This window comes from Filicampus tigris, chromosome 2, assembly GCF_054856515.1.
Source record: "Filicampus tigris isolate MCC_2025a chromosome 2, RoL_Ftig_1.0, whole genome shotgun sequence".
Classification (NCBI taxonomy): domain Eukaryota; kingdom Metazoa; phylum Chordata; class Actinopteri; order Syngnathiformes; family Syngnathidae; genus Filicampus; species Filicampus tigris.
Window position 1 is genome coordinate 19,614,208 of NC_141218.1, and position 12,723 is coordinate 19,626,930.

General features: G+C 39.8%; 1 protein-coding gene across 6 annotated transcripts in view; it reads left to right on the forward strand.

Annotated features, from left to right (window-relative positions):
* The window catches only part of enox2 (ecto-NOX disulfide-thiol exchanger 2), a 191,512-nt gene that overhangs the window by 133,556 nt on the left and 45,233 nt on the right, over positions 1 to 12,723 (forward strand). For all 6 annotated transcript variants that reach the window (XM_086017831.1, XM_086017830.1, XM_086017833.1 and 3 more), the window contains one exon: positions 8,736 to 8,891. In XM_086017831.1, coding sequence (XP_085873957.1) covers positions 8,736 to 8,891 — 156 coding nt within the window. The remainder of the gene's footprint in view (positions 1 to 8,735; positions 8,892 to 12,723) is intronic.

Consider the following 12,723-nt stretch of genomic DNA (forward strand, 5'->3'; position numbering starts at 1 on the left):
AAACATTATCAATAAAACATAACTTACAGTCTATTAAAGTAAAACAAAAGAGATTAGTGCAGTCAGAACACTTTCAGTTGTATTATGCACAGATGAACAAGATACTTTTTCAGCCTGGACTAAAACATCGTTAACCCATTAAGGCCTAAAGCGCTTGGCTCAACAGCTCCCCAAAACCTAAGGGCGACTATAGAATCACCCTCTTAAACCTGAGGTTCACCCAGAAATTCAACACCTACAAAATAATTGATATCTCAGCCCCAGTAGCAGAAAGAAACATAATTCCAAAAGAATTTGAGACCTTATATATGTGGAATTCATACAGGCCCGAGTTTATCATTATTTACTGTTTCAATTCAAGATGTAAAGATAACGTGTCAGTGCAAGAGAAGCACTATTTTTTCATTTTTTTTAAATTGAGTGGTAATCCTCTATTCTGTTACAAAGACGTCAATATCGCCATTATCTACAAACATATATCTTAACCATATATCACGTTCGACTGGTTCTACTGGTTCAAAGTCCACAAGCGCGTTGTCTCTATCACTGCCATTACTTATTTCAGACCTCCCGTGATTGACAGCGTCCGCCATTATCTTACGGCTCGAAAAAATTCCGGGACATCCTCCGCCGTCTCACGACACCGTCACGTGTATATTCTGATGCATTAAATTGGCTAAGAGACCGAGAATTGGATTAAAAAAGAAAGAGACCTATCCACTCTCCCAGTTTTAAAGGTAGAAAGACTCAACAGCGTTCCGGCTCTAGTGTAGAAACGCGGTTATGCGCTCCCGTCTCACATCATCAGGAAGACTGTTCCTGGCTATTATATGCCTGGAACTGATATGCAGAGTCACCCTGTTTAGTTCTGACTCTGGGCACCAGGAGAAGACCTGTCCCTGAGGTTGTCATAGGTCCGGGAGGATTCATATGGAACCAACATGTCAGAGATGTACTTTGGTCCCAGGCCATGGGAGAGTCTTATACACACTCAAAGTTGTTATGAAGTGTATTCTCCGAACGACAGAAAGCCAGTGTAGAGACCGGAGCACAGGACTGATGTGGTCGGACTTCCTGATTCTATTTAGGGTTCTGGGTGTACTTCAGCTGTCTTCCAGTTCTTTTGGAGAGTCCCGTGAGATGGCTGTTAGAGTAGTCTAACCTGCTGGATAGGTCTCTCCAAGTCAGTCTGTAAGATTTAGACTTTAAACCTATGACTCTAACAATGTTATTGAGTCTGCAAAAGGCTGCTGATATTCTTCATTCTGTGTGGGTGTTTAGAGTTTAAGTTTAGGTCTGAGCCCATTGTTATGATTAGAGTTCTAGCAAACTTTTACAGATTTAAAGTAAAACATTCATGGTTGCTTATGGGGTTTTTTGTTTGTTTGTTTGTTTTGCAGGTGAGCAAATACAATGACTTCAGCCTTTGTCTGTGTTTAGAAAGAAAATTGTTTTACATCCCCACAGTGCTCTGTTGGAAGCAGTGACAGGAGAGTTTAAAGATATTTATCTGCTGTCAAGAATAGTCTGCATAGTTGTTGATATTGACTAGCCAAGGGGCAGGGCAGCATGTAAAGATTGAGCTAAAGGAGTCCCAGATTAGACCCCTGTGGATTCCCGCAAATCACTGCCACAATACAACCTGGAATTTAAATATTTAAATGTCTAAACCATCTTGGGTGATATGCGATACATATCAATATGAGGTGTCCACTTTCACAGAATCAAGAATTTGATATTTTCCAAGATGTGAGTGTTTAATAAAATCATACTACACACACAAACTTCCTTTCCCCGTGGCAGAAGTATTCTTATTTTTACACAAATATATTTGCAAGTTTATCAGGCTTCATTTAGATGCATATACTTATGCTCAAATGCACTGCGGAGACGAGATAAGCAGGCTCCGGGGATAAACGATTGTTCCTTGAATAAACAACTGCTCCTTTGTCTGCTGCATCCTACTCGTCCACATCCCCTCCCCGCCGTGCGAACACACACATACGAAAAAATACTCTCACTCACACTGTAGCGAAATATATGTCAAACCTCATAACGCATCAGCTGACTGCCATTCCTGAAAATGAATGTGGAGTACAATGTGGGGTTTTTTTTGTCGCTCACCTAGATTAACATCACACATTATCTGGGAGGTCATTGCTTTGCCGTAAGCGCATTTCCCATCCTTGGATGGACTGCGGTGTGCCTTTCTGCTGACTGCCTGGGAGCAGCATTGGGAAGGTGCCAAGAGGTTTAGGCAGAGTGTGGAGGCGGACAGAGTGGAGAGGAAAAGACTTTGCATATTAGGTGTGTGTATGCTGGAAAAGAGAAATGGAGGGTTGGGTGTAGAGATGCTAAAATGGGATTCTTCCCTTTCGTGGAGGATGTTTTTAGGTTATTTCCATCAAGCAATACACTTCAATCCACTTATGTCCTTCAGGCAATTTATTTGTGCGCCTATTGTCAAAAATGATGAGGACTCCAAAGTACTATAACAGGTTTTTGGCTCCCCTTTGCTACGAGCACCAGCTGGAAGAGGGTGGTACTTGACCAAGTCATTAAGTGAATTCATTTCTGCCTAGGCTCAAACTGTCATGATCATGGAACCTGTATTATTTTAGGTCTGATGTAAACCTTCTGGGGACTTTGCGGGCCTTACAGTTCTAGGGGTCTGGATCTAATCTGGAATTCATTGATGACTCTAAATTGTTCATCGGTGTGAATGTGCATGCCTTTGAGTGGTCATTTGTCTAAATGTACCTGGCGACCAATCCAGGGTATACCCTATGTCTTGCTCAAAGTCAGCTGGAAAATTGACTCCAGCTCATCTGTCACTCTAATGAAGGAATACATTGATGGATGGATAGATAAAGGAAGAATAAATACTCATTCTATCAAGACACCATATGGAAAAGAAACTGGATGCATGTAAAAAAATGTATGGACAGGTCAGCCGTTATGAACTAAAATTAAAACAATGTCAAATTAATTGTTGAAGATGCCTGGCCGACACATAATGAAGAAGGCACGGAGAAGTGTTTATGCTTTTGGTTGCATCCTACCTCGCTTCTGTTTGATTTACACTTATGGTTTTCATAGCGTGGGTTTTCATTGACTGGTGACCAACGCTTCAATCAATTCTCAAGTTATGCCGTGGTTTTAAAAAGTCTTTTCAAAACCACTAAAAGTTTCCATCAGTGCATCATGCATCATAGCTGTTCTTTTTCTTTTTAAAGGATCAGTGCAGGCAAAGTGACATGTCCCCTCCGCCTCCCATTGTTGGTGCAAGCAGTCGACATTTCCCCTTGTCAAAAAGGTTAGCTCTTTGGGTAATATTTCGGGTACCCCGGCTTGGATGAGAAACTTTATAGAATCAAACAACAAACAATATAACACTCGCCCTGCTTCTACTAACGCGTGTACTGACGTCACAGACATGCGCGGCAAACACGGTTTGTTCCAAAATGTCGGAATAAGTGTTTTCATGCGCCCCGATCGGATTAACCATCGACCTAAACTACCTCCCTCGTTCTGAATAAAATATTGATCGAAATGGTCTTGATCGGGTCAGAATATTCCGAATTGGGTGTGTACATTTTTATTCCGATCAGGCATTTAATTCGAATAAATGTGTCCATGTCAACGTAGTGACTGTTGAACTGCATTTTTGATTTAGTTTAGAAAAATTCAATTCTTTGATTTCTTTCTGTTTAGTAATGTACTAAATATTCTACAAATATACACAATGTGCTGTAAGACACAAACAAATCACTCCTTTTAAAAAATATCAACGTCTCTGCGTCCCCGACTGGTAGGCTGTTCCGCATACGAGGTCCGCAGACCTGGAACGACGCCACCCCATGAGTCTTGGATCTGAGTCGCTGTATTTCTAAGAGGCCGGTATCTAAACGACCTCAGGAGCAGTAGGGGTCAATATGTTCAAAGACGATCTGCTAGGTAAGAAGGACTGAGACCATGAAGGGTTATGAATTAATAAAAAGAACCTTAAAATCGATCCTGAAACACAAAGTGCTAATGCAAAGCCTCTCCAAACATTGGAATGCGCTCTCCTTCTGGTCCTCGTCAGCAAATGTGCTGCTTAATCCTGCAGTAATTGTAAGTTACTAGTAGTTTTTTTTTTTTTAGGAAGACCAAAAAGAAGAGTGTAATCAATACTGCTGGAGATAAAAGCGTGCATTAGAAGCCCGTGTTTTCTAAGTAGAGAATCAGATGGATTCTGACAATTGTTTTTTAGGTTGTGAAATAAAATTTGCACTGTCATTAACATATGGAATAGAATTTAGAGCAACATCAAAAGATAATGCCCAAGTTTTTAACTTTGTATGGTTTAGTAAAAGAAAGTTGTTGTAATTTTGAGATGTTTCTATCTCGCTCTCTCTCTCTCTCTCTCTCTCTCTCTCTCTCTCTCTCTCTCTCTCTCACTCTCACTCTCACTCTCACTCTCACTCTCACTCTCACTCTCACTCTCACTCTCACTCTCACTCTCACTCTCACTCTCACTCTCACTCTCACTCTCACTCTCGCTCTCTCTCGCTCTCTGAGTACCAAGACCAATAACTGAAACAATAGTGTAGTCCTGGTTGCATTTTAGGAAATTGTCTGCCACTCAGGACTTCATTTATAATATACAGTTGAAAAGAGTAGCAATTGGGCCGTGATCATCTTGAGGAACGGAAATGTAAAAAACAGTTTCATAATAATAATTTGATTTATATAGCACATTTAAAACCACATGTTCACAAAGTGCCCTGACAGAGTACAACTTTGTGCATAAATCAGTAAGATAAAAAAGAAAAATAAAGATGCACATGTGGAGTTATGTGAGATGCTCTGTGGTATGTGAGATGCTAACTGAGCAGAAGTCCCAAAAGGTTTGATTCTTATGGTACAAAAACACAGTGCATTACCATGCGATTCTATAACTTTGGAATCATATAGTAAGCCAGATCAGGATTTACACTTTCCCAGAGCGAACTGTGAAACCCAACTAAACTCAGCACTCGATGGAAACTTTTTTATTCTTTAGCTTGGGGGGTGAAAGCTATGAAATCAAAAAGGTAAGAAAAAGGTCAAGTAGTTTCCTTTTAGAGAAGATCAACGAGATGGAATAACTTTCTCTGAGCGTCTCTGCTGCTGGTTGCGAGCAGAAGGAGAGAAAAATGAAGGCTGGCGTGTTCATATAGAAATCCAATGATGGTGTCAGAGATTGAGAGAAGCATATTACGAACCCTACTGGTGGTCCAGGTGGCAGGGCCATCTCGCCTCATTAAAGAATATTATACCAAAAGCGCCCATGTCGTCCCCGACCACCACCTGTTCCGAGGAGCGTTTACGTCAGGGATGGGCGAGAAGAAACCAGTGGGAGGTGCGAGGAACATTTCTGGCCACGAGCCTCGCACGAATCTCTTCGTATTTCACGTGTGATTGATGGGCCGCTCCAAATGTAATTATGATGAACAAACGTCCAGTCAGTCGAGGAACGAGTGGTCAAAAGATGCGCATCATCGAGCTCTTGATGAAACGCGGTTGATCGTGCGTGAGCAAGATGTTGTTGGCAGGGGACAAGAGAATGCACAGTCTGAAGCACAAAGATAAGACAAGTAAAAAGGATGATCATACACATGTATGTTTTGTTGTGGGTGGACCAAGGCATCTTCTTTCTTCTGATTCTTGCGGTTCCATAGGAAGACCTCTGTGAATGTCACTATGCTCTATGCTCTTTCCACCAACGCAAAGATAACAAGCTTCTCTTTTGTGGGGCACTTATGGATTAAGAAGATGCATCATTGACAGCGTACTGTTGAAGAAAGCCCGCCAACAACCAGTTTGCTTCATTTCAGTTTAGTGGTGTGTATTTTGGAACGATATTGAATAGGCCTTTATTCAAAAACAGCACATTGACAGTGCAGACCGTCATAGACCGGTCCATTTTCGACGCATGTTTTGCAGGCGATAAAAAATTAAAGTAAATCAAATTTAAAAAAAAAAAAAAAAAAAAAGATGGACTAAGCATAGGCAGAAGTGGATTTTCGCCTATCTGTGTAATCGTTAATAACCTGACGTTGATGATTATTGTTTTGTTTGATTCAGGTAAGTTTGCTGCTTGATTCGTGTATTTTTCATCAGGCGTGTTTTTGGTCAGCTAATGGGTCCTAATTGCGTGCCGCACAAGTGCTGTTTTTAAACCTCAAGGCCACGTGACATCACATCGTGAACCGGAAGAGGAACAACATAGACGCGGGCTCCTGTTAATACTGCTCGTTTTCTGCCCAATTATCTCAGAAAAAAACATGCCACATAAACATAGCTGCTATGGAAATTGCAGAAACGACTCCAGACACTATGACCGTCCACATATGAAGGATGTATTTTTATTCATTTCCCGAAGCCAAAGACTCACAGGGATAAATGTGATTTGATAGGTCAACTTGTGCGGACGTCCAAAAGACCAGTTTAGCGCCAGCAAAGTGAAGCCTTTCACCTTCATATGTAGACTGAAGCGATAATGGAAGCGCAGTTAAAATATTAGACGGACTGACCAATAGACGATTACATTTTGATCTGGCTTGAAAAATAGACGGGTGGCGTTCGACGGACCGGCAAACTTTAGTAAAATGCCCACATCTGCTGGTTTGGTCTGAAACATGATCAACATCAGAAAAGACTAGTATCTGTGACTTTGAGTTTGTGTGGCTTTAAAGAATGGGGGCATCTGGGTGTTGTTATGATATGCTGCGATGTACTCATTTGTAACATTCCAAGCATTTCAGCTCAGTGACATCGTCACTCAGCATTCACAGTTTCAGCAATGGAATAGCAATGTATTGCTTTAGCATAAAAACTGAACAATTCAACATGATTAATACTTAACGTTCAGTAAATTACAACCTGCTCTCCTTTATAAATGTGTGATGTACACATTTTGGCATACAGTACGTTGTAATAAGTAAGGAGGGAATAACAATAGTAATATAGTATGCTGGTGCTGAACCGTATCCCGGAGCTGTACCACACAAATGGAAATGAGGGACCTCGTTGGGAGGAAATCAACTTTATTACCCGCTACATCGCAATGCACCGTGCCGCGCTGGTCTTGATTGACACCAGCAAATGTTATGCACAGACGTGGCGCACCGTCCTCAAGGTGGTGCGACGCATTGCCCCCGTTGCACTGTTCTTGCTTTGTGTTCAGTAATATGGATATAAATATATTTTTGCTGTATTCCCTTCATGTTACTTGGGTCTCCTTCAATTCAATTCAAAGGGATTTATTGGCAGAGTGCCGTTGCCTGATACAATTTGCGCACTACTCTATTTCTCTCCACTCATTATTGCAGCTTGTTTTATAACTTGAGTATTTATTACATCCTCGCTGGCTCCAGGGATGTATTCCAAGTCTGCACCTTTAATGTGCTAATGCCTCTATTCTACCACTCCCTTCATTTATAAGGAATTATAGGATCTATTTCCATTTAGTGCTGTAGATGTAACGTGGCTTGCATGAGATTTACTGCACATCCAAATGAGTCTGCTTGGAAATGGAAGCGATATATTTGCCATTGTTATGGTACAAATAGTCAAAATGTTATCGTTGAGTCCTTAAATATATCTGTCGCAATGCTGCTTATCCCATGCCATGAAAAATATGGCATGCCTGAGATGTTATGAATAAAATTATGAGACTTTTTAATGGAAATGTGATGGCTTTTAAATATTCTTTTCAACTAAAATACATTATGTGCATGTGATGTTATTTTCTCAAATATCTTTAATCTATTTGAATGTTTAATAAACAAAAATATGATGCTTTTTTTCAAATATATTGAAGAATTATTTACAAATAATTGTCTTTAAAATAATATGTTCTATGCGCCTCCACTAATCTAAACATCCATTATCCATACCGCTTCTCCTCACAAGGGTCGCGGGCGTGCTGGAGCCTATCCCAGCAGTCTTTGGGCAGTTTTTTACACAGATGGTGTGTAATGTCATCAAATATTTTTAATTGAGTTAATTAAATGATCACATAACACAACATAAAAAAAATAGAAGAAAAATCGTATTTTTTAAGGATTGGATATAAAACTTGGAAGAATGAAAATAATAAATTTTATTTCCATTTTTTTTTCTACAAATAGTCACAAGAAAGTCAATTATACTAGTTCATGATAAATAAAATATATAATTATTCCAAAATGTACATTAATATGAAACATAGAATAAAAATACAGATGATTACTGGAAGTAGATGATGTTACAACAAAGCTTCTTTGAAGGAGTACCAAAATAGCAGGTGATGTTTTCTGCACTCACTGGTCATATTATCGAATATACCTGCAGAATCTAATGAGCTATATAAAAAAAATATTGCCTGTTGAAAAATGATCCTGCTCCGTTTGTACTGACACAGTCAGCGAGACCTTGAATAAACGGCTTGTCACGTTAATTATCGTGGTTGAAGTTTGTGCCGGAGGAAACCGAACTCCCAACAGCAGCAACGACAGTGAAAGGTGTCACAGAAGGCACTCACTGAGCTATCGTTTTAATAATGTAGATTGTTTGCAGCATTATTTAGTCATGAATGGGAATAACCACACAATCAATTCACAATGAATTTTTTAAACTGTGGGGAAAAATATGATCAATATGTGATGATGTGTCACCGGGTGAGAAATTGCTGCAAGAGCTGATCACGGTGTCTGCCTTCCTCCCAGACTTCGACCCCAGCCTTGGGATGATGGCCGGGATCACCCCCATTAACCCCTTGATGCCCGGCCTGGGAATGATGCCCACGGCCCTGTCGCACGACATGCCCGTCATCAAGGAGATCATCCACTGCAAGAGCTGCACCCTCTTCCCCGCCAACCCCAGTAAGTCACGTTATAACCTTACTGCACCACTACACTGCACCTGCAGAACTGTGTTAAAAAATGGTAAAAATAACACCCACACATGTGGACTGGCCAATTGGATAGATTTTGGAAAAATTATCAAATTGACCAAACGTGTTGCCAGCGATATACAATATGTGATTCTCTTTATTTTTGTTAGTTTTGCAGTAAACCTGAACCGGGAGTGTCACAAAATATCGTATATGTCAGGCTTGTAAAGTGGTATCAGGGTCATAGTATCGGATAAGGCTTAATTTGATTTTACCACAGCCAGTCATTGTATAATCACAAAGTCATTGTCTACAATTGTAAGAATTTTTTTTTCGTGTTTTACTTCATAAAGATTTTAATGAAGGTTTTTTAATCAGCTCTTTTCATTATTATAAAAAATCTATTTTTAGCCCTTAAAAGTTCCAGTCTGTTTACACAGTGGGCATATTTTAAAACAAAATGTTTGCATATTTTTAGTATCACTTTTTTTTTTCTTATATTGCTAATAGTACTGTCTCTATACAGTCAGTAGATGGAGCTTCCACTTCTTAAAACGTAAGAAGTGAAGCGTCTTGCACATCAGCATACATAATTAAATAATCGTTAAAAACACACCTTAGTAATGTGTTAGTTGCTCATTTTGACATTCTTACCTGCCATATAAATAATTCCAAGTCAAACTAAAATAAAGTCAAATGACTTGTCCTTTAATGACACGTGACAGACAGGAAATTGTTTGTCAAGCTACTCTGTGGTTACATTCATTCTAGTCATTATCCATTACTTGTGAGTCCCCTATGCTACTTACATTAGAATCATCTACGTGAAATTAATTTGTGTAAATATTTTAAATTGATACTATATTTAATTAATTGTGTTGCTGATGTTATACTGAGCATGCAGGCCCTTGCTTATGTTGCACTATCTTCCATTTTTGGTACTACGGTTATCATCACACTTTTGACCTTTTGATCACACTTTTTACTTTTAACTTTTTCTTTACTTTTTACTTTTAAGATAAATGTACTAATAACCAGAAATTAAATGTCAACAACAATTTATAATACTTTCTTTTTTTTTTTTAAGGGAAAACATGCTTCAAGCAAGTGAAATGCTCTTCTACAAAAACTGCTTGCGAAGAAGAAATATCTCGAGATACTTTTTTTTTTTTTTTTTTAGTTTTTGCAAATGCAGTTTTGTTGAGCCCCAGTAGAAAACATTTCGTGTTGATGTGAGTGAATATTTAGTCATCAAATGCCCGGGAAAAAAAGAAAAGGTTCAGTTTTGACTTGAACAGTTATTCTAAGAGATAAAACGTGTGCTGTTTTTCTTTTAGCTTCAAGTCAGCCCATAATGAGGGTTCATAGTCACACACAAAAGCAAGCTTGTGATATTTTCAGGTCACATTTGTTTATTCAGAGTACAAGTGTGAAGCGTTATTTATCTCCCTTCCGCCTCCCCAATTACTGCGAGTCACAATGGCGGCGCTGTCACTGGTTCGCACCTTGGCTCCGTTTTCAGAAGAAAAGTTTGGGGGGCTTCTTATTGTCATCTTCTATGAGATAAAAGCTCTTGATAGTGTCACATTTGAAAGTTTAGCTAAATAAACTCACAGAGTGGCGTAATGGGAAACTGCTCTCGGGAGTTCTACTGTAGTGTGGTGGGAAAAGGTGATTTATTAAAGTCTAGATTCACCTGTTTACAGCAATGATTATGGTTGGACCACTTGAAACACTCATAAAATCTGCTTGTGCCTCAAGCCGGAGTCTATTTTTGACCTCTATGTGGTTTTATTTATCACCCTGATTATAGCCTTTTTTGGGGGCCCCAGTTTCTCTTTTTTTCCTCCCGCCCTGCTCTTCTCTTCCCGCCTCGCCTCACATCTCACAATATGTCACGTAAAGCACTTAATCTCCCGGCGAGCCAACAAAGAAGCCGACATCTGAAGAAACAGATGATAGGGTTGATTTTCGTCAAGAAAGCCAAGTTTCTGCTCTCAATTCTGCTCTTAAGACAGCGCGGATGTTTTTTATACGACAAATGAGGAATGGTTCATTTGTTGTTCTTTATTGCCCCAATAGTGTGGTCCAAAATATTGCATGGTGTGTTTTGCAAGTAGGGATGTGCATCTCTCCAGTAAAAATCGATTCGCTACAAGGGGTACAATACGATTCGAGAACGATACATTTTCAGGTGGAACGATCCGGTTAGGTTAAAATAAAAAACGACTTTCCAATTCAAGTCGTTTTTTGTTGTACAGTGGAAATTCTATATTAGAGAGAGCCAGGGGAACAATGGCCATTCTCCTATCCTCGCACTGAAGCCAAAGATTACATAATTAACGTAGAATACATTTCAAAAGTGAAAAGGCATATACTTTTCGAACAAGTGATTAAAGACTTGCTTAACCCATTTGAACTATGTTGTTAACCAAAACAGCAGCACCGAACAAGGCACAAATATCCTCTTGGGTGAATTAGTGTGGTGTCGTGCGAGGAGTAAATGGGTTACCTGTGCTGTATCTTCCATTCTGTGGCGACGCCATCTGTTACAACAGTTGGTGGTAGAATTTGTCTTGTGTTTCCTCCACTCTGTTGTGTGTGTAATTTTGTGCTCCGGGAAACCACACCACTTTTTTTTTTTTCCACCCAGTTTGCATCAGTTCTTGATGTTTGTCTTTCTCATTCCTGATCCTTTTGGTTTATCTTGAAAGTTATACAGCCCCTCACCAAATTATAACAAAAATGATTTCTTCCTTGCCACAAGCAGCTCCAACTAAACTCTAAACTCTAACATGTAAGATGGTACCAGGCTGGTCCACAAATATCACAAAGTGTTAAAGCTGGTGATCTGGGGTCACCTTGGCAAACTGCACAGAACCCCCTTTCCTTATTACAAGCATTTATTTCAAGGTGGGACCGCAGCATTTCTTTCTCCTTGAATATCAATGAGTCCCATTTGCAAATCAGAACCCGTGCGGATTTGCAAACACCCAACACAAATCAGCATAAATAGTATATTGACGATAATAAACTGTTACAGTCTTGATATACAGTTCGTGGTTGAATTGTTTGAGTTGAGTAGATGCATTCTTTAAATGCATACCGCAGCGTCCGGGGGCTCAATTGGATCTCCAGACCTTTTGTTGTAAGTCATTCCCGTTTTCTCATCGTTGTTCTCTCAGAGCTCATGATTGAGGGTCGCTCCAGAGTCTGAGTTCATCTGGGGACATCCTGCGAGCTAGTGGCAGCTCTTTAACATTTAAACGAGTCGGTCGGGATGTATCAGTAGGAATGTGTCCTGGATTCCTCCTGGTAATTCTGGATGGATTTCACATCCTACCTAAGATTGAAAAGTCGGAATTCTGTGAGGGTGTCTGGAGAATGTGACCTTTAAGACTTGGAAATGGGTAGATGATATAATGTCTACCTGGGGTATTATAATACCTGTCAAATGTTTGTATGGGATACAATGACAAATCAAGGAAAAATATGCTCGTCCATTCTCTGCCAAGATGTCTTACTTGAATTGTCCTGCTCTAATAAATTAGCTCCAATTAAGTGATATATCCCGAAGCATGGCTTTCACAGTTACATCCAAGGAAATTTAATTATGGATACTCTGATACCAGTATTAGTATTGGCGCTGATACTGTATGTCTGTAAAATGCTCTCAATGCAGCACTCTTAGCCATTTAATAGCCTGAAGTAGTAGCCATGGTAGCCGTAGGGGGGCTGTCCTTTTCAGGGAAAACACTAAAACCGACTGCAAATCATGCTCTGCAAAATGGATGATTACCTCAACTCAGGTTGCAGAGTCA